The sequence below is a fragment of the Stegostoma tigrinum genome, chromosome 25 (genome assembly GCF_030684315.1).
Source record: "Stegostoma tigrinum isolate sSteTig4 chromosome 25, sSteTig4.hap1, whole genome shotgun sequence".
NCBI classification, from domain to species: Eukaryota; Metazoa; Chordata; class Chondrichthyes; order Orectolobiformes; family Stegostomatidae; genus Stegostoma; species Stegostoma tigrinum.
The window spans coordinates 34,540,611-34,563,347 of NC_081378.1; the positions used below are offsets into that span (position 1 = coordinate 34,540,611).

General features: G+C 42.3%; 1 protein-coding gene and 1 long non-coding RNA gene across 2 annotated transcripts in view; one reads left to right on the plus strand and one right to left on the minus strand.

Annotated features, from left to right (window-relative positions):
• dyrk4 (dual-specificity tyrosine-(Y)-phosphorylation regulated kinase 4) overlaps positions 1-9,068 on the minus strand; it is a 76,503-nt gene extending 67,435 nt beyond the window's left edge. Inside the window, exons 1-2 of the mRNA XM_059654631.1 lie at positions 8,888-9,068; positions 6,844-6,943 (exon numbers count right to left, since the gene is read on the minus strand). Of these exons, the coding sequence (XP_059510614.1) occupies positions 6,844-6,943; positions 8,888-9,015 (228 nt within the window). The 5' untranslated portion in view covers positions 9,016-9,068. The remainder of the gene's footprint in view (positions 1-6,843; positions 6,944-8,887) is intronic.
• Positions 9,069-9,078: 10 nt separating this feature from the next.
• Positions 9,079-21,377, plus strand: LOC125463062 (uncharacterized). The gene is made up of 3 exons (XR_007249748.1): positions 9,079-9,295; positions 20,390-20,480; positions 21,005-21,377. It is a non-coding gene; the product is annotated as an uncharacterized LOC125463062 (long non-coding RNA).
• The last annotated feature ends 1,360 nt before the right edge of the window (positions 21,378-22,737 follow it).

Here is a 22,737-nt window from a genome sequence, read left to right on the forward strand (position 1 = left end):
CTATCCCTGTAACCCTGCATTTTCCATGCTTATCCACCCAGCCTGCACATCCTTGGACTGTGGGAGAAAACTGGAGCACCTGGGAAAATGCACACTGAAGTGGTGAGAACATGCAAACTTCACATAGACAGTCACCTGAGGGTGGAATTGACTCCAGCTCCCTGGTGTTGTGAGGCAGCAGCACTAACCACTGAGCCATAATGCTCCTCACACTCTGACTAAATTATATTATATACTATAATGCGTAAAGGTTAACAGGTTAGAGACAATTTTTACGTTATAACCTTAAATTGGTTTTGAACTATTTTAAAAAGTGTACATTTAATTGGTGTTGGGTCTCCAAAGCGCGCACAGACAGCACTGCTGCAAGAGATTTGACAGACGTTTTTTGTTTTTTGTATATTCCTGCTCAGTTTCACATTTAATTCCTGTCATACACAATCATAGAATAGTACAGTGCAGAAGGAGGCATTTGGCCCATCCAGTCTATGTCTGCATTTTTGAAAGATCAATCTATATAGGTCCACTGCCATCCTCCTTTTCCAAATCCCTAAATTATTTTCCTTCAAGGATTTACTCAATTTCCGTTCAAAGGAAATCTATCAGACTGTGAGTTAAAATCCTGACCAGCATTGTGTGTATAATTGTTTCACATCAATGTTTTTGAAAATCATGTTAAATCTGTACCCTGCCCTGTACACATCAGTCATTGAAAAACATTATCTTCCTTTACTTTCTCTGAAGCATTCATGTTTGTAAACTCTTCAATGAAATTTTCTCTTCACCTTCTTTGACCTGAGGACAAGAATTTGAATTGATCCATTTAACTGTAATCCATCATCCCTGGAATAATCCTAAAAATTCTGTTGGGTACTACTTCTGACACCTTAATTTCCTCTGGCTTCAGAATGGGATATGTTACTCCAGCTGGGGTCAAAATAGTGTTAAATGTAGGTTTTCACATCATCCTGCTTTTCGTACTCTGTGCTTCTATATATTTAGTTCAGGATTCCGTACAATTTATTAACTATTTTGTAAACCTGCCCTGCCACCTTCAAATATTTGCATACACACCACAGACATACCAGACTATTCATCATTCTTCCTCAAAAACGTGTCACCTCACGCTTTTCTGCATTGAATTTCATCTGCCATGCATCAATTCAAACCACTAGCCTACTTATATCTTTTTGAAACTTATAGATATCTTCTTCATTGTTTGCTGTATCATTCCCATTATTTCTTCACTGATCTATTTTTTAAAATTGGCTCAAAATTAACTGATAAATCCTAAACAAGAAGATAAGAAAAATTAGAACTACGACTAAAGAACTGCCAATTAATAACTGTTAAGGGCTTATGAAGACTACCAGTGCTGAATGAACAGTCATGAGAGCCTACCCTTAATTTAAAATGAGAAGGACAACTTGAGCACAAAAGATTGTCCAACCTTTTTTCTTAGTAATTGAAGTTTCTATTTTCCAACATACGGTTTAAAAGAATAAAAATATCAGAAAAGGAGGAGTGGGCACTGGCAAGAAATATGTACTGTAATCTTGTCCATCAACTAACCTGAGAAGTTGATGGAAGTTGGTCAGGTGGCCCCAAAATTATTTATTTTGGATGACTTGGAGATTTCTGTAATAAACCAACTATGAATTTTTTAATAAGTGTTACTAGAGTATTTTGGCCAGCTATAATTTTTTGCCATAAATTTCTATAAATTGATTGACACATTGGAAGGGACTTAAACGTACTAATTAACCCTTTCAAAACGAACATTTGGAGTTTGAACTGAAGAATTGTCTTTTAGTAACATTTACAATATAAGAAGGGTCATCATCCCATTTTTCTGAAGTCATTCAAGAGTTAGACTATCAAGACTGAGGAACCATACAGTTGGCCTACCAGTAAGGCAGTTAGGCAAACCAGCTGATGCCCAGACCAGCCAAAGAAAACAACAGAGCAAGTGATCAAAAGATCTGAAATACATTGTAACAAAAATCACCACTGCAATTCGTCTGAGCATGTTGTTAAACCTAGATTGTTGTACTGTACTGAGGAAAGTGTACTTGCTAGTTAGCTGAGCCAGGACAGTCAAGTGATGGAATAGCACAGAGACTCCCCACAGGCATTCCCGAAGAGAAACAGAACATCCAGATTCAGTGAACCATCATAATGTCAGTCCACTGAAGGACCAGGTGATAAATGGAAGTAATTTCAGCTTCTGGTAGTCAAATCAAACAGGTTATATTATGTAGATTGGTCATCCATTATACATTCCACCATTGAAAGTCAAAGTTATTCTAATTGAATAATGACTGGTCAGACAGCAACCTTGGATGAAATATTCTCAACTAGTTTAAAAAAAGCAAGATGTTGACAGCCCAATAATTTTATAGAATATTATGTTTAAGAGTCTCTACTTAAATTTTGAATTGTTATGACTGCTGTACAATTAATTAAAAATATACATCTGATCATAACTTACAGTTAATGGAATATTTGCTCTTAAGTAAATGATGACTGAAATACGTTTTTGCTTTCATATCTTTTATCATTCAGTTCACCATTAGCCTTGACAAAACCGAACTACAAACGATCCAGCAAATACTTGACTTTAAAATTATCTTTGTTTTCAAATATCTCCATGGCCTCGCCCATCTCTGTAACTTCTTTCAGCTTTATGGCACATCATGAATTTTGTATTCTGCCATTTCCGGTCTCTTGCCTATCTCATGTGCACTTCACTTCATTGGTGGCCATGCTTCAGTTTTCCCATCTGCTAGCTCTGGCATTCACTCCTTAAAGCTTTCTACTTCCAAGCTCTCCTTCTACCTTTAAGATACTCATTAAAATCTACTTTTTCTTCCGGTCCTACTATCTACTTATATGACTTGGTCTTATATTTTAGAAACACATAAAATTATGAATAAGTCACTTCACCCATTAACAGTGATCCACCGCCATCCAATGAGATGAAAAATATCAATGGCCCCTCTCCATTGTCCGTCCATGGACCCACATCCCATGCATCCCAATTCTCTTTGGTTTAGTGAGCACCCCGAAATACACGCATTGCAGCATAGGTATTCATCATTATAACAGAAATGATGACGCCACATTGTCCAGCAAGGTTAGAAGTGGAGGATATTGTACCTTTCTGTATATGCCTTCTTAGAAAAATGGGATAAGAATTTTAGTTACTCATGTAGTGTATTGTCTGTACCACATAATAATATGTTTTTATGTTATAAAACTGAATTTTATCATAATTATGTTTTACATGGCATAATGCTCTCAATTATACAATGATTTTTACAAAGTATAATGGTTTTTATTAAATATTAATAGTTTCCTATTCTCTATTAAAATAAAGCAAGATATAAGATGCTCCATCAGACAACATAATAGTGTTACAAGGCATAACGTATCTAAGTGTTATTAGAGCACATTACATATTGTATTAAAATATTCTGGAATTGGGGATCATCAATCACAAATGGTAAGTTTTAATCAAATTGAAAATTCCAGATTTTTCCTAGCTATTAAACTAGCAAAATCTACATTTTTTTCTCTCTGAATTTGAGGGAACTCTCATCTTGCAAGAAAATGCTATTCTTCCTACTAAATGTTTGGTGTGAAGATGGACACACATTAAATCTGTGAAGCTAAGAACTATGCTTTGTACTTGCAGCATTAGTGTGTCCAGTGATATGCAGGCCAGGTGGGTTAGCCATAGGCAATGCACACTTACAGGGATAGGATGGGGGTAGTCTGGGTGGGATTCTCTTTGGAGGATTGGTGTGGACTTGATGGGCCAAATGGCCTCCTTCAGCACTGTGGAGATGCTATGATTCTATTATCATACATATGCTGTACATGCGTCTCTGGATTTAAGTTTTGTGCAATTTGTTTTTTTTTAAAACAGAAATTGGATCATCAAGGTTATTCCTTTAACAACAATATTCATAGAATCACACACACAGAGGACATGCAAAATCAACACATATAGTCAGTAAAGGGTGGAATTGGACCCAGGTTCCTGGTGCTGGCAGGCAGTGGTGCTAACCACTAGGCCACCATGTCACCCCCTTCTTTATGCAATAGAATTGATTCCCAGTTAGCTACAAATTAAGGACATCACAGCAATAAGACCATAAGACATAGGAGTGGAAGTAAGGCCATTCGGCCCATCAGGTCCACTCCGCCATTTAAATCATGGCTGATGGGCATTTCAACATCACTTCCCTGCACTCTCCCCGTAGCCCTTGACTCCTTGTGAGATCAAGAATTTGTCGATCTCTGCCTTGAAGGCATCCAATGTCCCGGCCTCCACTGCACTCTGCGGCAATGAATTCCACAAGCCCACCACTCTCTGGCTGAAGAAATGCCGTCTCATTTCAGTTTTAAATTTACCCCCTCTAATTTTAAGGCTGTGCCCACGGGTCCTAGTCTCCCCACCTAACGGAAACAACTTCCTAGCATCCACCCCTTCTAAACCATACATTATCTTGTAAGTTTCTATTAGATCTCCCCTCAAACTTCTAAACTCTGATGAGTACAATCCCAGGATCCTTAGCTGTTCATCATATGTTAAACCTACCATTCCAGAGATCATCCATGTGAATCTCCACTGGACACGCTCCAGGGCTAGTATGTCCTTCCTGAGGTGTGCGGCCCAAAATTGGACACAGTATTCTAAATGGGGCCTAACTAGAACCTTATAAAGCCTCAGAAGCACATCACTGCTTTTATATTCCAACCCTCTTGAGATAAACGACAACATTACATTTGCTTTCTTAATCATGGACTCTAGCTGCAAGTTAACCTTTAGAGAATCCTGGACCAACACTCCTAGATCCCTTTGCACTTCTGATTTGCGAATTTTCTTACCGTTTAGAAAATAGTCCATGCCTGTATTCTTTTTTACAAAGCGCAAAACCTCACATTTACTCACATTGAATTTCATCAGCCATTTCCTGGACCACTCTCCTAAACTTTCTAAATCTTTCTGCAGCTTCCCCACCTCTTCACTACTACCTGCCTGTCTACCTATCTTCGTATCATCGGCAAACTTCGCCACAATGCCCCCAGTCCCTTCATCCAGATCATTAATATATAAGATGAACAGCTGTGGCCCCAACACTGAACCCTGCGGGACACCACTCGTCACCAGTTGCCATTCCGAAAAAGAGCCTTTTATCCCAACTCTCTGCCTTCTGTCAGACCACCAATCCTCAATCCAAGCCTTTAGCTCACCTCGAACACCATGGGCCCTCACCTTGCTCAGTAGACTCCTGTGAGGCACTGTATCAAAGGCCTTTTGGAAGTCTAGATAGATAACATCCACTGGGTTTCCCTGGTCTAACATACTTGTTACCTCTTCAAAGAATTCTAACAGAACAATAACAGAGCTACTCATGTACCTTAATTAAACACCGACACAGGACACTAACCAGAATGACATTTATAAAATTAAGATAGTAATTGTGCAGGTTAAGTAGATTGACTTTGCTAAATTGCCCACAGTGTACAGGGATGTGCAGGCGAGGTGGTTAGCGGGGAGTGCAGGGTTACAGAGATAGGGTAGGGGATGGGTTTCAGAGGGATGCTCCTCAGAGGGTCGGCGTGGACTCAGTGGGGCCTGTTTCCATGCTGTAGGAGTCTTATGATTTTTGATTTTCATTAACTGGATTGATTCAAATAAAGTTCTATAGCAGAGACAGATCTTAAAGACACAACTCTTGCAGATGGTGTACTCAAGGGCCTTGAATATAAAAGGTGTAAGGTGGGGCAGTAGTTAGAAAGCTAAGTTGATTGTGGAATGTTGAAGGCTTGAAGGATAGCAAGTTAATTTTGAAAGCAGACAAAAGTTATTCAAAGAAAATAGGTAGTCAGAAAGAGTGGAAGTGTTAGGGGATGCAGTAGAATTATGTCTGGCTTCTTACACTGCTCTTGGGGGAGTAAATGCAGTTAGGTGAAAAGTCAAAGATTAGATGGGTAGCAGTGAAAGGAGTGGGTAGGATGATTACAGGGACAAAGTGGGCAACTGAAGGTTAGAGAAGTAGGAGTAATAATGTAGGTGGAAGTACAGTAGCAAGTGGAGTGGAGAGAGTGGTGGGTAGCAAGGCAAGAAACAAAAATATAAGGGTCTGGAAGAAATGAGCGTTTTGGGGAACAGATTAGAAAGGATATGCAGAACCTCATATTTCCCTGCAACCTCCTCCAAAAGTGCAGCCTTTACTTGTTGATGTTTCCTTTCTTGGCCACATTATGCAGTTCAATTGCCACTGCACGTCCTGATGAGAAAAACTAAATGCAACAACAGAAGCAAACAAAATTAAGAAGAAATATAGAGAGAGTTTGAATCAGCTGAGACAGAGAAAGTTGAACAGGGTACCAAGTATGTTTATTGTCTCTGTGGTTATATTCCCTGGCCTTGTACATTATTCGTTGATCTAGATCTTTTAATTCCATTAAAACTCTATTTTATTTAACAATGTACGGTGATTTAATGCATGTGTAGATTAAACAATGTTTACTGGCAGCGGGGCTGTTGCAGTGAAATTGGTCTTGTACATTGGCATTCAGTGTACAGGCAGCTTGGTTTTCTGATTTCTTTGTCATTGAATGTAGCATAGACAATCAACAGGTTATCACCTGTTTTGTATTAAAACCCCAAACTAATTTCTAAAACTAAAACCCCAATTTCTCTGTTAGAGGCCACAACACCATAGCTTTGTCGTTCCTCTAAATCATTGTGACATCTCAAATCTTCCATCCTTAACATGCACCTTTATCTTAGCAAATCTACAGAATATCAAAAGTGCTTTCCCTTACCTGTGCAATTAATGAATTCTTGGAGTTTCCTACTTTCGAGAAGACTGGCAGGATACTTCTTTCTTTTTTAGGTTTCTCTAATTTCCGCAACTGTGACTTCCTGTAAATTAATGTTCACCCGTGTTATTAAAGGTTAACATGTTTTGTTGGTTCTATGCATTTTCACAATATCATTGAATAATATCCCTACAATGTGGAAGGAGGTTAATCGACCCTAAGAGCAACGACCCTCTGAAAATCATCCTTCCCAGACGAGTACCCCCCCCTCCCCCATTTTGTAATCCAACATTTACTATGGTTAGTCCACCTGGTCTACCACATCCCTGAACACTATTGAAAATTTCAGTATGGCTAATCCACTGCGTATCTTTGGACTGAGAGAAGAAACCAAGACAGTCACGGGGTGACTGCACAAAGATAACAAAGTGTGGAGCTGGATGAACACAGCAGGCCAAGTAGCATCTCGGGAGCACAAAAGCTGACGTTTCGGGCCTAGACCCTTCATCAGAGATCATCTTTCTCTACATTGGGGAAACCAAGCGGAGGCTTGGGGACCGCTTTGCAGAACACCTCCGTTCAGTTCGCAACAAACAACTGCACCTCCCAGTCGCAAACCATTTCCACTCCCCCTCCCATTCTCTAGACGACATGTCCATCATGGGCCTCCTGCACTGCCACAATGATGCCACCCGAAGGTTGCAGGAACAGCAACTCATATTCCGCCTGGGAACCCTGCAGCCATATGGTATCAATGTGGACTTCACCAGTTTCAAAATCTCCCCTTCCCCTATTGCATCCCTAAACCAGCCCAGTTCGTCCCCTCCCCCCACTGCACCACACAACCAGCCCAGCTCTTCCCCCCCACCCACTGCATCCCAAAACCAGTCCAATCTGTCTCTGCCTCCCTAACCGGTTCTTCCTCTCACCCATCCCTCCCTCCCACCCCAAGCCGCACCCCCAGCTACCTACTAACCTCATCCCACCTCCTTGACCTGTCCGTCTTCCCTGGACTGACCTATCCCCTCCCTACCTCCCCACCTACACTCTCTCCACCTATCTTCTTTACTCTCCATCTTCGGTCCGCCTCCCCCTCTCTCCCTATTTATTCCAGTTCCCTCTCCCCATCCCCCTCTCTGATGAAGGGTCTAGGCCCGAAACGTCAGCTTTTGTGCTCCTGAGATGCTGCTTGGCCTGCTGTGTTCATCCAGCCTCACATTTTATTATCTTGGAATTCTCCAGCATCTGCAGTTCCCATTATCTCTGATACTATCAAAAGAATAATGTTTTGTTGTGCTGTGTATATTTGGAGGTTGTTAAGAGACACACAACCGTAATTTGTATTGCAAGTTTTAAAACGAAATAAACACTCAAAATTTTCCATACATCGTTAGGTAATATTTCTTGTTGAGCATGAGAGATGCAAATACTACGAGACAACCAAACTGCACTGACAAGTTAAATTGAAACATGCCTGAATGTAAAACGGCCTTATGCCGAAATGATGGGAAAACCATTTACTCAGAATTTTTTGACAAGCCCTACCCTGGACTTGTGGGAAACAAAACTCGATATTTTGTCATGAAAATCGTGGAGAGGTTGTTATCCTAAGGCGGTATCCCGCAGACCAGGGATAGGGTAAATACAGTGGTAAGTACATTTTGAGCACAATTCACCCGCCTTGCTCCTAGTTTACACTGTTTTACCGCCCCCGCCCTCCACCTGTATTAGGGAAATTGAAGGACCGAATTGCTCTGCTCCGATCAAATTTCACATGGTGGTCACCAATAGCTCGTTTTGTTTGTCAGGATGTGACAATCTCCGTGCTGAGCTTTGCCCTGCTGGAGCTAGCTTCAACATTCCTCATCGGACCATTTCTCACGGTCGCGCCACTTGTCAAAAATTACTCGGGAAGTTGTTGAATTCAACTTGAGGTGCAAAGAAGAGCTGTTCCTGTTCTTCTCTCTTGCACGACATTCTAAAACTAACATTTTAATTTAGGAAATGTAATGACAACATTATCAGAATCAGCAAAATAAGTTCTTACTTGCTGCCATGTGACATGTTACTCATTTCTAGTATAGGTGGGGCGGGACGGCGCGCTCCGAACTTCCAACACCGCACCCATGGCAACGTTGGGCCGTAACCATAGCGACAGCGCAATCGTTGTGACATCGGCTCCGTTCCTTCCAATTGGTTCAAAGCGTGGGGCGGCGAGGACCAATCGGTGTGCCCAGAACTCGAGCTTGTGCTTTGTTATCGAGACTCGATACACCCGGTGGCTGGTTTATGCTGGAATCCTGCCGCTATCTGATCCGTTCCTGTCCGTCTCTAGGGTGGCGCAAACTTTGGAAGCATCAACACCACAAAAAGTTAGACCACCAATATTTGAAAGCACCTGAAACGCGCGCAGTTTCTTTCGCCAGAGCGAGAACCAACATAGGTCTCTTCCTCGGTGAGTTCGAAACATATTAATGAAGGTCGCAGATAACAAGGTGCGGAGCTGGATGAACACAGCAGGCCAACCAGCATCTTAGGAGCAGAGAGCTGACGTTTCGGGTCTAGACTCTTCTGATGATGCTCCTTGGCCAGCTGTGTTCATCCAGCTCCACACTTTGTTATCTCGGATTCTCCAGCATCTGCAGTTCCTACTATCTCTTAACGAAGGTCGCAGTTTGGGAACAAGCCTTATTGTGAGTTTAGAGATAACAATGTCTAGAGCTGGATAAACACAGCAGGCCGAGCAGGAGGGCTGACGTTTCGGGCCTAGACCATTCTTCAGAAATGGAGGAGGGGAAGGGGATTCTGAAATAAATAGGGAGAGGGGGGAGGCAGATAGAAGATGGATAGAGGAGAAGATGTGTATAGGAGACAGACAGGTCAAAGAGGTGGGGATGGAGCCAGTAAAGGTGAGTGCAGGTGGGGAGATAGGTCAGTCCAGGCAGGACAGACAGGTCAAGGGGACAGGATGAGGCTAATCGGTAGGAGATGGGAGGGTGGGGCTTGGGGTGGGAGGAAGGACAGGTTTGGCAGGCAGGGACAAGCTGGCTGGTTTTGTGATGCGGTAGGAGGAGGGGAGATTTTGAAGCTTGTGAAATCCACATTGATATCTTTGGACGGCAGGATTCCCAAGCAGAATGAGTTGCTGTTCCTGCAACCTTCAGGTAGCAGTGTTGTGGCACTGCAGGAAGCCCAGGATGGACATGTCATCTGAGGAATGGGAGGGGGAGTTCAAATGGTTCCCGACTGGGAGGTGCAGTTGTTTAGTGTGAGCCAAGCGTAGGTGTTCTGCAAAGCAGTCCCTAAGTCTCTGCTTGGTTTCCCCTATGTAGAGGAGGCCACAATGAGAACAGCAGATACAGTATACCAAATTAGCAGATGTGCAGGTGAACATCTGCTTGATGTGGAAAGTCTTCTTGGGGCCTGGGATGAGGGTGAGGGAGGAGGTGTGGGGGCAGGTGTAGCACTTCCTGTGGCTACAGGGAGAATTGCCTGGTGTGATGAGGCTGGAGGGGAGTGTGGAGCAAACAAGGGAGTCACACAGAGAGTGGTCCTTCCGGAAAGCAGATAAGGGTGGGGAGGGAAAAATGTCTTTGGTGGTGGGGTTGGATTGCAGGTTGCGGAAGTGTCGGAGGATGATGTGTTGAATATGGAGGTTGGTGGGATGGTATGTGAGGATGAGGGGGATGCTGTTTTGGTTGAGGGATGAGTTGCGGGAAATGCGGGAGACACGGTTGAGGGTGTTCTCAACCACTGAGGGGGGTAATTGCGGTCCTTGAAAAACGAGGACATCTGGGATGTCCGGGAGTAGAATGCCTCACCCTGGAAGCAGATGCAGCAGAGGAGAAGGAATTGGGAAGAGGGGATGGCATTTTTGCAGGAAGGTGGGTGGGAGGAGGTGTATTCTAGGCAGCTGTGGGGGTCAGTAGGCTGGAAATGGATATCGATTTCTAGGTGGTTGCCCGAGATGAGACAGAGAGGTCCAGGAAGGTGAGGGAGGTATTAGAGATGGTCCAGATGAACTCAAGGTTAAGGTGGACGGTGTTGAAGTGGATGAACTGTTCAAGCTCCTCGTGGGAGCACAGTCATCAATGAAATGGAGGAAGAGGTGGGGTTTAGGGCCAGTGTAGGCACAGAAGAGGGATTGTTCCACGTAATCTACAAAGAGGCATACATAGCATGGGCCCTTGTGGGTACCCATGGCTACCCCCTTTGTCTGTAGGAAGTGGAAGGAATTGAATGAGAAGTTGTTGAGGGTGAGGACGAGTTTGGCTAAGCAGATGAGGGTGTTAGTGGAGGGGGCCTGGTCGGGCCTGCAGGACAGGAAGAAGCGGAGTGCCTTCAGGGCATCTGTATGGGAAATGCAGGTGTATAGGGACTGGACGTCCCAGACCTCAAGAAGACTTTCCACATCAAGCACATGTTCACCTGCACATCTGCTAATGTGGTATACTACATCCGCTGTTCTCGTTGTGGCCTCCTCTACATCGGGGAAACCAAGTGGAGGCTTGGGGACCGCTTTGCAGAACACCTACACTCGATTCGCAACAAACAACTGCACCTCCGAGTTGCGAACCATTTCAATTCCCCCTCCCATTCCTCAGACGACATGTCTATCCTGGGCCTCCTGCAGTGCCACAACGATGCTACCTGAAGGTTGCAGGGACAGCAACTCATATTCCGCTCATATTCAATGTGGCTTTCACAAGCTTCAAAATCTCCCCTCTCCCTATTGTATCCCAAAACCAGCCCAGCTTGTCCCCGCCTCCCTAACCTGTCCTTCCTCCCACCTATCCCCTCCTCCCACCCTAAGCCCCACCCCCATCTCCTACCTACTAATCTTATCCTGCCCCCTTGACCTGTCAATCTTCCCTGGACTGACCTATCTCCTCTCTACCTCCCCACCTGCACTCCATCCCCACCTCTTTGAACTGTCTGTCTCCTCTCCACCTACCTTCTCCTCTATCAATCTTCTATCCACCTCCCCCTATCTCCCTATTTATTTCAGAACCCCCTTCCCCTCCCCCATTTCTGATGAAGGGTCTGGGCCCAAAACGTTAGCCTTCCTGCTCCTCTAATGCTGCTTGGCCAGCTGAGTTCATCCAGCTCAACACTTTGTGATCTCAGATTCTCCAGCATCTGCAGTTCTTACTGTCTCTTGCTCTTAGTTTATACGGTTTTACACCAACTCCCACCAACCTGTATTAGGGAAATTGAAGAATCCGATTGCTCTGCTCCCATCAGTTTTCACAAATGGAAAATTATCTCAAATTTACTCCTTTATTTTTCCCTTCCTGGAACTCTACAGTGAACAACTAGCAACAATAGCTTCCTTCTTGTTCTTTGCACCAAATAACCAAACTGATTTTAGTCTTTGAATTCAAAGTCTATTGCCTGTCTTCCTTGATTAATATTACCCAGCCCCCACTCCACACCCGGCCATTATCCTTCCCCCACCCCCACACCACATCACTTCTGATACTAATAACCAAGGATGTTTACTCCCAACTTGTGGGCATGTTCAAGTTCAATCTATGTTGCAGCTATGACCACAATCCCATGTGACATAGGTCTGCAACGCATCAGCCTTATCTGTAAAACACCTCATATTTACACAAATGAATCCCAGCACCATACCGGTCTGCTTTCCTTTCTCTGTTCATCTAACTATATCTTTCAGCACAATTTCATTCAGTTGCGGTTGGTCCTTCCCAGTGTTCTATGCACATGATCTTTCTTTCTGTGCTTCATTCTAGTTCCCCTCTTCCAAAACTGCTGAACCATTCCACAATTGGGCATTGATCCTGGTCCTGTTAAAGGGCAACCCCTCTCACTGCTACAGCCTCCTCCTCTCAGAATTTGTCCAAAATATCCAAACATCTGAAGAACTTCTTTCATCACCCCATCTTCAGCCATGCGTTCATTCACTTGCACTCTGTTCATATTTTTGTACTCACTAGCCATAGCATTGGGATTAATCCAATGTTTATTATTTTTGAGGGTATGGATTTTTTTAACCTAGCTCCTCACTTCTGCTGATAGGACTTCAACATTTTTTGTACACTACAGATCACAGCTTTATTTCTGTTCTCTCTTCCCCTTGTAAGATCACCAGAAAATGAACAGCTGTATGTCAGTGAAACTTAGAAGGCAAATATTGAAACTGAATTGTAGCAGAAGAGTAAAAGTGAAGACAGCCAGTGGGAAAAGCAACTGAAATTAGGAACAGAGGTAGAAACATTTTCAAGAGGATAATGAAGATTGTTGATAGAGAGAGTGTGCCAACCATGGGAATGGATAATAAGATTTATCAACAAGATAAATGAGTCCATGAACCTAGATGTAGTTTTGAAATTACTTGGTGTGCAGTGTACTTGGAAGCTCAGTACTGGGTTTACAGCTTGCTGATATGAGTGCAATCCTATATTTTTAAGGAAGAACTTCATGTCAGACTTGATGTCTTCCCAGAGAGAATTGTTGAGGGAATGTTTTTCTCTTCCTCAGAAGCAAGTGCTGTAGATTTGCCTGCCATCTTTGCTGAACACATACAGGGATGGTAAAGGAAGAAAATGCAAGTGCATTATGTCCTTATAGGAACACCTGAATCTGTAGAAATGAGATGAAAGCTTCCTAAAACAGTGGGGAAGTTATTGACATGGGAAAACTGTTTAGTTTTTAATGTTTTAATGTGTTAATAGTGAGGTATGTATATAATCGCTTCAGTACATTAACAAATGGCATTTTACTGTCCATTTTAACGTGTCTATTTTTCATTCAGATGTAGTAATAAGCTTCATGACTACAAGCTCTTTCTATAGGTTTGACAACTTCTGGTGGCATTTTCCACACCATCAACATGAAATGAAGATAAGAAAAGTAGGGTGAGGGGTTTGGCAAGGAGGAATGGAAAGAAGAAGGGAAAAGCAAACAAGGGAGGAAAGTAGATGGGAGAAATGTGGACAAAAGAGAATGTAGTGTTATGTGGAAGTGAAAACAAGAGAATTATGAGGGAAGGAGGGGAATGAGAAGAGAAAGGGCATGAAATGAGGGTGAAAATGGAGAGGGAAAGGAGAAGAATACTGGCAAAAGGAGGGAAGGGGAAATCGAGTGAGTGATAAATGGGAAAAGGGAAGAGTGAGTGTAAGGGAAAAGTTGAGATGGGTAAATAAAAACAAAGAACTGTGGATGCTGGAAATCTGAAACACAACTGATGTCGGGTCACTGAACTCAAAACATAGACTCTGCTTCTCCTTCTACTGAAATTGAAATGAAGGAGAGTGAAAAGGAATGGCCAAGGTCCTGATGAAAGGAATAAAGACTGTAGTTGGTGATAGAGGGGTGGGGAGCAGAAAGAGAGGGAGAACAGTGATGAGGAAGCAAACAGGGAGATATTGCAGTCACATTGGAGTCAATTGGGTTTGGGATTCTTTTGTTGGTGAGGGGTACTTGATAGAGTATGGGGTCTCAGTGGGGAGAACCTGTCTCAGCAGGTTGGAATGTTTTTTTCACACTGTCTGGGGTTTTGGAGTATGGTAAATGAAGCATCAAGTGGCTAATTATATTTCTATATTTGCCCCCCGTAATTGGATCTTCCATCAGCCACAAACAAGACTGAGGTTTTAACTGACCATCTTTATACACAACCCAGGAATCAAACAAAGTAGGCTGTCCCTGCAGGTATCAATTCTTGGATTATAGAGGTTAATAGGTATAATCTTATAACTATTAGAGATTTTGTGCTGAATCTTACTTTTTTGGATAAGTCTGGGTTGTTTTGAGGTTTTTGGAAGGTTTTCAGGATTCTCCATTTGGGCTCAGGCTCATGCTACAAACGAACAGAGAAAATAGGTTCATATTATGTGTCAGTTGATAGCAGTAGAGTCACTAAGTCACAATTCAGTTTGGTGTATGGGAGGGGAGAGATTTACTGTCATTGTCCACGTTGGTACTAATGACAATGGCAAGACTGGATAGGCAGCTCTGTTGAAAGAATCTGAACAGTTAGAAAGCTGATCAAAAAGCAGAACCTCCAAAGTATAGTATTGGGAGTACTACTGGAGCCACTGGCAAACTGGCACAGGGTAAATACGCTCAGGGAGTTAAATGCACAGCTCAGAAAAACTGGTGAGTGGAACTGGTTTCAGTTCATGGGGCACTGACACCAGTTCTGAGGTAGAAGGGAACTGTTCCAGTAGGATAGACTTCAGTTGAACTATGCTGGGATGAGTGTCCTGGTTTATTGAATAACTTGGGCTGTAAAAAGGGCTTTAAACTAAGAGGGAGCAAGGATTTGGGTCAGGAAAAATCTGAGCTCCAAAGCAAAAGCATATGGGGGCATTACAAAGCAGGTGTTAGTACAGTGATATGCAGTGGGGGACAGGAAGGTACAGAATGCACAAACATAGAAAAACAAAGCAAATGGATCAAAGAGGAAAATGTAATAACTCTTTACTTAAATTGATGTAGCATTCAGAACAAAATATAGAGGTTAATAGGTATAATCTTATAACTATTAGAGATTATGTGCTGAATCTTACTTTTTTTGATAAGTCTGAGTTGCTTTGAGGTTTTTGGAAGGCTTTCACCATAAGGTCAAGTAGATTTGTTACTATATCTTACCAAACTCGCAGCACTAACTACTGATCTAACCTTGCAATATAAAGGTCAAGTATTATTGTAATTCCTTTATACTATTGCTGACAGTTGAATTAGCCTACTTGCCTCAAAGGTGCTAATTTAATCCTGTCTAAACCTAGCAGCAAAATGGACCAGTCTCCTGGTTCTTCTTTCTGATTGAGAAAGATCAGACAACATCCCCAGCCAGTGTTTTCTGCAGGCCTTCCCTCCCTTTCCAACTTGCCAGTTGGTCTTCTCTCCCTCACCTAGGACCCACTCTTTTTAGCGCCTGCTGATGTTAATTGTAGTTATCAATTTGTAGTGTATTTCTTCCCCTCCTTTTTACCCATCTTCCAATTCCACTACCACTTTAGTTCGCCCAGTGATTGATTGATTTTATTGTCACGGGTACCTATATACAGTGAAAAGCTTTGTTTACGAGCAGTACAGGCAGATCATTGCAAGCAAGAGATGTACAGATCAGAGACTGCAAGGTGTACAGTTACATTGTTTGAGGCGAGAGTCCTTTCTACTGTCTCATAATGGCTGGAAAAAGCTGTTCCTGAATCTGTTTGTGCGTGTGTTCAGGTGTCTGTGTCTGCTGCCTGACAGAAGAGGTTGTAGGAGATCATTACCAGGGTGTGATGGGTCTTTGATGATGTTGGTTGCCTTTCTGTGGCAGCAAGCTATGTAAATAGAGACCATGGATGGAAGGTTGTCCGTGTTGGTCTGGGTTATGCATGCCTTTTTCTGTAGTTTCTTAGGGTCCTGGGCAGAGCAGTTGCCATCCCAGGCTGTTATGCACCTGGACAGTATGTTTTCAATGGTGCATCTGTAGAAGTTGGTGAGGGGCCTTATGTATATGCCAAATTTCCTGAGCTGCCTGAGGAAGAAGAGGCATCGTTGTGCCTTCTGAACTGTCGCATTTACATGGGAAGTCCTGGCCAGCTCGTCAGTTATCGTCACTCTGAGGAACTTGACGCTCTTCACTCTCTCAACCTCAGTTGATGTAGATGGGGGCGTGGGAAGTCAATGATCAGTTCTTTAGTGCTGCTGAGATTGTTTTCATTGCACCAAGTCACCAAGCCCTGTACCTTCCTTCTGTCGTTTGAATTGTTGTTGTAAGATATCTGTCCCACTACGGTGGTGTCCTCAGCGAACTTGTAGATGGCGTTCATTTAGAATTTGGCAACACAGCCAGAGGTGTACAGGGAGTACAGTAGGGAGCTGAAGATGTATCCTTGGAGTTGGGGGGGGACAATAGTGTTGAGTGTTAATGTGGAGGAAGTGCAGTTACCTGTCCTTACTGAGTGCAGCCCAAAGGTCAGAAAGCTGAGGATCCAATTGCAGAGGGCAGAGCCCTCTGATTTCTCAGGCTCCTGGATTTGTTTTGTATGCATCATGTTTCATGCCATGAAGCTATCAACTCACGTCAACTATCTTCCCCACTTCAGTGCTGAGTTGTGTGTAATCTGCCCATGATCAGGTCACGGATACCAGCTAACTTAGGCTACCTTGAACCACATTCCAATTTCACAGCCTTCAACATTGGAAGAGTGGGAATCTGTGCAGAGGAAGATGCTGAAAGGGGCGATGAGATTTATAGGAATTGAATTGAGTGAAATAAAGAACTAAGGATCAGGAGAGAGAATGGGGATTTTTATTCAAACATGCAGTGCTGCAATTTTGTATGTACAGACTCTCCTCACAGACAGTGGCAGTTTTGAACTGTTAACTTTATTAATGAATGTCCAGACACAGAATTCAATCTATAAAGACACAAATTTATTTGAAAATTGATATGTTGAACCATCTCTGCTTTAGTGTACAATTACCTAGTGTTTCATGTCTGTCCTCTTGACTATGGTTTTCATCCCTGGTGTCACACTAGTAGTTAATCCAAAACTCCAGCGTAATACAGCTGTGGCTTAGCCATAGCCTCGTATGAATTTTATATTATTCTTTCCTGCTGAACTTTTATTCTGTGCTCGTATTTATAAAAGCCAAACTTATGAATGTTTGGGGTCAATCATGTTCTTCCTCATCCTGTGTTTTGCCTGAAGTCTAGTCCTTGGCTCAGAGTAGCCTTTCAATATCTCACTATCCTGCGCCATTCTTTCCATTTGCCAATAACGCCCTTCAATTTTCAAGCTGTATAATACTGATTCTCTTCTCTTTCGCTTTTCCCCTTGAAATCTTCCGTACAAATCAGTTTCTTCTTAAAACTGTGTCCCACCTAACTTCTCTGCCATTTCCAAATTACGTTCAATTAATGTCATTGTTCACATTTCTAATCAGGAGCAGGAGGAGGGTGTTATGTGCTCCAAAGAGACTATGGTTTTGAAATAGTTCTTCAGTAAAGTAGCTGCATCACTCCTCCCCAATCTCTGTCACAAATTCTCTACAAACACAATCCCCCGCAGCATTGTGGAATAATTAAGCAGCTCTGTGCTGCCACCTTATGGTCAGAGTTTATATGTGGTCAGAATTGGCTGTCAGAACAGAGGAAACTATACAGCAACATGATGGTAAATTAAACTAATCCCACTGCCTGCCGTTGGTCCATATCCCTCCGTTCCTTGCTTATTCATTATCTAAAAGTCTCTTATACACCCCTATTGCATTTGACTCCACCACCATCCATGGCGGCGCATTCCACACTCCTACCACTCTGTGTACAAGATTTGCCCCTCACATGTCCTGTGAACTTTCCCCATCTCACCTTAAATACATTCCCCCTAATTTTAGACATTTCAACTGTAGGAAAAAGATTATGACTGTCAACCCTATCTATGTATCTCATAATTTTATAGACTTCTATCAAATCCCACCTCAGCCTCCACCGCTCCAGAGAAAACAACTCCTCCCAGCCTCTCCTTATAGTTGCTACCCTCTAATCCATGCAGCATTGTGGCAAACCTCTTCAGCACCCTCTCCAAAGCCTCCACATCCTTCCAGTAATGTGGCAACCAGAACTGAACACAGTATTCAAAGAGTGGTCTAACCAAAGTCTTGTGAAGCTGCAACATGACATCCTGACTACTGTACTCAGTTCCCCGAACAAAAAGGCAAGCATGCTAGATGTCTTCTTTAGCATCCTATCTACTTGTGTGATCACTTTCAGAGAGCTATGAGCTTGAATCCAAAGATCCCTCTGTACATCAATGCAATTCAGAGACCTGCCATTAACTGTACATTTTTGCTTAACATTTGATCTCCGAAAGTGCAGCACCTCACATCTTAGAAAGATGTCTAATTTCTGATGGTGGCTTTTCCGTTGAAATGAATAGTATTACGGTGTTCATCTCCATTTACTGCTTTTCTCTGTAAGATTTGAATTAATTGATTTGAAAAATTATTTCACTTGGAATAGGTTTTTTAAAAAGTGTTGTAAAAGCAGTAAAATGAAAGCAAGGGCCATAAAAACCCCAGACAAATAATCTTACTATCATTTCTCCCCCATGAACGTAAAATTGACCCAGAGTTAAATGCAGAAGCAGAACTGTGAAAATCTTAGAATGTTCCCCATCTAGGTGAACCTTCCACAGCAAGGTCTCCTCACTGAATAAACAGGTCTTGTATCACCAGTAGTTCATCTCGGATAAACACCAGAGCAGGTAAGGCTAAAGGTGCAGCAATTCCAGGTGGAATATGGTGTTTCCCTTGATTGTAAAAGAAGGTCCCTGGGCTTGTGTAATTGGGTTGAAAGATTGAGTGCAAAGTGTTCAGGACTTAGGTCTAAAACTTTAGGCCTGTTTTGGGCAACATATCAACCATTAGTGTTGGAAATGAGGTAGTTCCTAGCACGGATGTCCTCTCACTCACCAGCCACAAATTCTCTGAAGTGAGGGCGTGTTTGAGGCAGATAAGATTTTATTCCGGATAAGGCCCTGTTGAGACATAGGCAGAGTATTTTCTATCCACCTGTCTAATTTCCATTCCTCCTGCATTCCAATGTGATTGGAAGCACATGTCATAGGCCATGAATTCTCTATTAGAAGCACCATTGATAGTCAGGACCAGAACAACCTTCTGCACCTATGGTTTTGGTACATTTCCCTAGAAGTCCTTTCTGAGTACTGATATCACTACAGTGTGATTGAGAATGTCACTAGTTAATTGACATCATAAAGTACATTTCTGGTACCTCATAGATCTGGAGCATTCACTGAAGAGGTTCTTCTCCCACTGCCCCAACAATCACTTACTTGCCCATGTTTCTCGGGTTTCTTCCTCAAAACAGCTTAGCAGAAGGCGGCTCAGATTCCTCACTTGTTACAGATCTGCCTCATGTTTGGTGATTACTTCCCAATTGATTAGGTAAAGGTAAATTCACCATACTCCCAGAGGACCATAGAGCTGTTCTCTCATTAGAGAGAAAGAGAGAGAGAGAAAGATGACTGGTTTGACCTGAGGATCAGCACACCCTCAGGCAAGACAGACAGGGCCTTCATGTTAACTTCAACGGGTACAGTGACTGAACTTCCCTTGCTGACATCACTCTGCATTGCAAACCAGTCAAGTGAATTAATCAACTCCCCCTGAAGGAGAAAACAAGCTCTCCATTTGCTATCTTTTGGAATGTAACCTTGGTGTTTATTTTGAAGATATCTGTAAAAGCATAAGAAGACGACTTACATTTATTTAGTACCATTCACTATCATTAGCATCTCAAAAATGCTTTACAGCTAAGGTAGTACTTCTGAAGTTAGTCACTATTGTAATGTAAGAAATGCAGCAGCTACATTCTGAACAGAAAGACCACACAAACAACACCCAATAACAACCAGATTATGGTTTTATGATATTGATTGAGGGAGAAATATTGGCTAATACACCAGAAAGAACCTTCCTACTCTTCTTTGTGTAATAGTACTAATGAGATCTTTTATGAGCAGGCAGATAAACCTTGTTTTAACATCTCATCCAAAAGATGGCACCTGCAGCCTTAATTTTTAAGCTCAAGACCTGCAACAGGATTTGCAAAAACAACCCTTGTGATTCAGAGGCATCAGTGCTACCAGGTGAGTTACTGCAGGCAATGTGCGTGGGAGATAAAAGAAGCATTTGTATGGAAGCTTGTTTGTTTGAGTCAATGGAGATAGGGAGGGTAACAGGTGTTTGTGTGTGAGGGAGAGATGATCTGCTTTTCAGTCTATTCAATATGATCAAATTCACAGAAGTAGCTCACTTGGGCTGATTAGGGCAAATAACATTCAGACCATGCACATGCCAGGAAATTACCATCTCCAGAAAGAGATAATCTAACCAAACTACTTTGACATTCAATGGTGTTACCATTACTGAACCCCCACTATCAACATCCTTGACCAGAACCTCAATTGCACTCACCATATAAAAACAAGATTCTTAAGACACTACCTTCCAACACACAACCACTTCCATTGAGATGGACAAGGGCAGCAGATACATGGGAACACCACCACCTGCAAGTTCTACTCCAAGCCACTCATCATCCGGATTTGGAAATATATCCCCATTCCTTCATTGTCGCTGAGTCAAAATCCTGGAATTCTCTCCCTAACAGCCTACAGCAAATGGACTGCAGTGATTCAAGAAGGAAGATCACCACCACCTTCTCAAGGGCAACTAAGGACAGGAAATAAATATTGGCCACCCAGAAACTGCCACGTCCCACATGAATTAAAAAAAATACATTCATCCTCCATCATACCGATGTCTTTTTGGATCAAGAAGCATGTAGACACGAATCCATTTCTGGAACTTGTATTAACAATGTGTTTTTGACAAGTGATGAAACATCTTGAAATACTGATGTTGCTTGAACTAGCTATTCGATTGACGTCAGTGCTGTACAACAGTTGACGAAGTTATGAGTGAATTTCGATTACATTGCTTTTATAGATGTCTGAGTCTTTCTGCATATAAACAATTTATTAATCATGCTACTTTCTGTACAGACAAATATGCAAGTTCTTCACATAATAAACAATGCTCATTATTTATTACTCCCTGTATTGTGAAAAAGTCCTGAGGGAAATTTTGGGAGATTTTGTTTTTACAACAGGATCTCATGGCAATCTCATCATCTACCACGTAAAGACATGCTTTCTATCTTTGTTATTACATTAAATTTATGTTCCCTTGTTATGGTTTTGCCCACCAGTAGAAACAATCCATCATTATTGACTTTAACAGAATCCTTCATAACCTTAGTGACTTCAATTGGGTCAATCTTCTCAGCTTGGAAAAATACATCAACCGTTTAATCTTCATGTCAAGGAGGTAAATAAAAGGGAGATGGTGGTAGTGATAATGTCACTGGATTAGCAATCTAGAGACTCAGGTTAATGCTTTTGGGTTCAAATCCCACCACAACAGCTGGTAGCATTTAAGTTTAATTAATAAATCTTGAATATTAAACTAGTCTCTGGTGGCAATGAGGCTGTATTTGATTGTTGTAGAAACCCATCCGGTTCAGCAACATCCTTTGGGGGAAGGAAGTCTACCATAATTACCAGGTTTGGGCTACGTATGGCTGCAGTCCCACAGCAATGTAGACGCCTCTTTACTTTCTAAATTGGCCTAGTAAGCCTCTCAATTCAAGAGCAATTAGGGATAGGCAACAAATATGAACTTGCCAGCAATACCCATATCGTTTGAAAGAATAAAAAATAATTTTTAGAATGAAGAAGATAAAGTTAAAGCTATTTGGTTAAGCCACCTGCTTGCATTGGGTTAATGTAAAACCATGAGCAGTGCTTCTTAAACGTTTTCCCACCATAATCTTATTTGAAGACTTTAAAGTTCTTGCAAACCCTAGGGTGAACCAAGAGCCTGTTCAAGCAGGAACAGAACTAGTCTAATTTAATTGAAGTTCCAATTAAACTTGTGAGCTCAAAATCCCAAAGTTTTACTTGGCAATTTCCCTTGGGGCCTGGACCCACACCTAGGGAAGATCTGATATAACACAGGAAAGCAGGATTTGGCCTTTCAAGCCTGTGCTGCTATTCAGTGTGATCTTTACCTCAACTTCACCCTTCTTTGTGGGACATCTGGTGAAACATAATGGTATTGTACTGGAATAGTAATCCAGAACCCATGCTATCGGTCTGAGGATGTGGGCCCAGATCACACATTGCCAGATGGGGGAAAGTTGAATTCAATAGAAATCTGGAATTAATCAAAAAACTGCCTAACAGTGACCATGTAACCACAGCCTATTATAGTAAATACCAGTAATATCATAAGAAATAGGAACAGCAGTTGACCTTTCGCCCCCTTGAACCTGCTCCACCA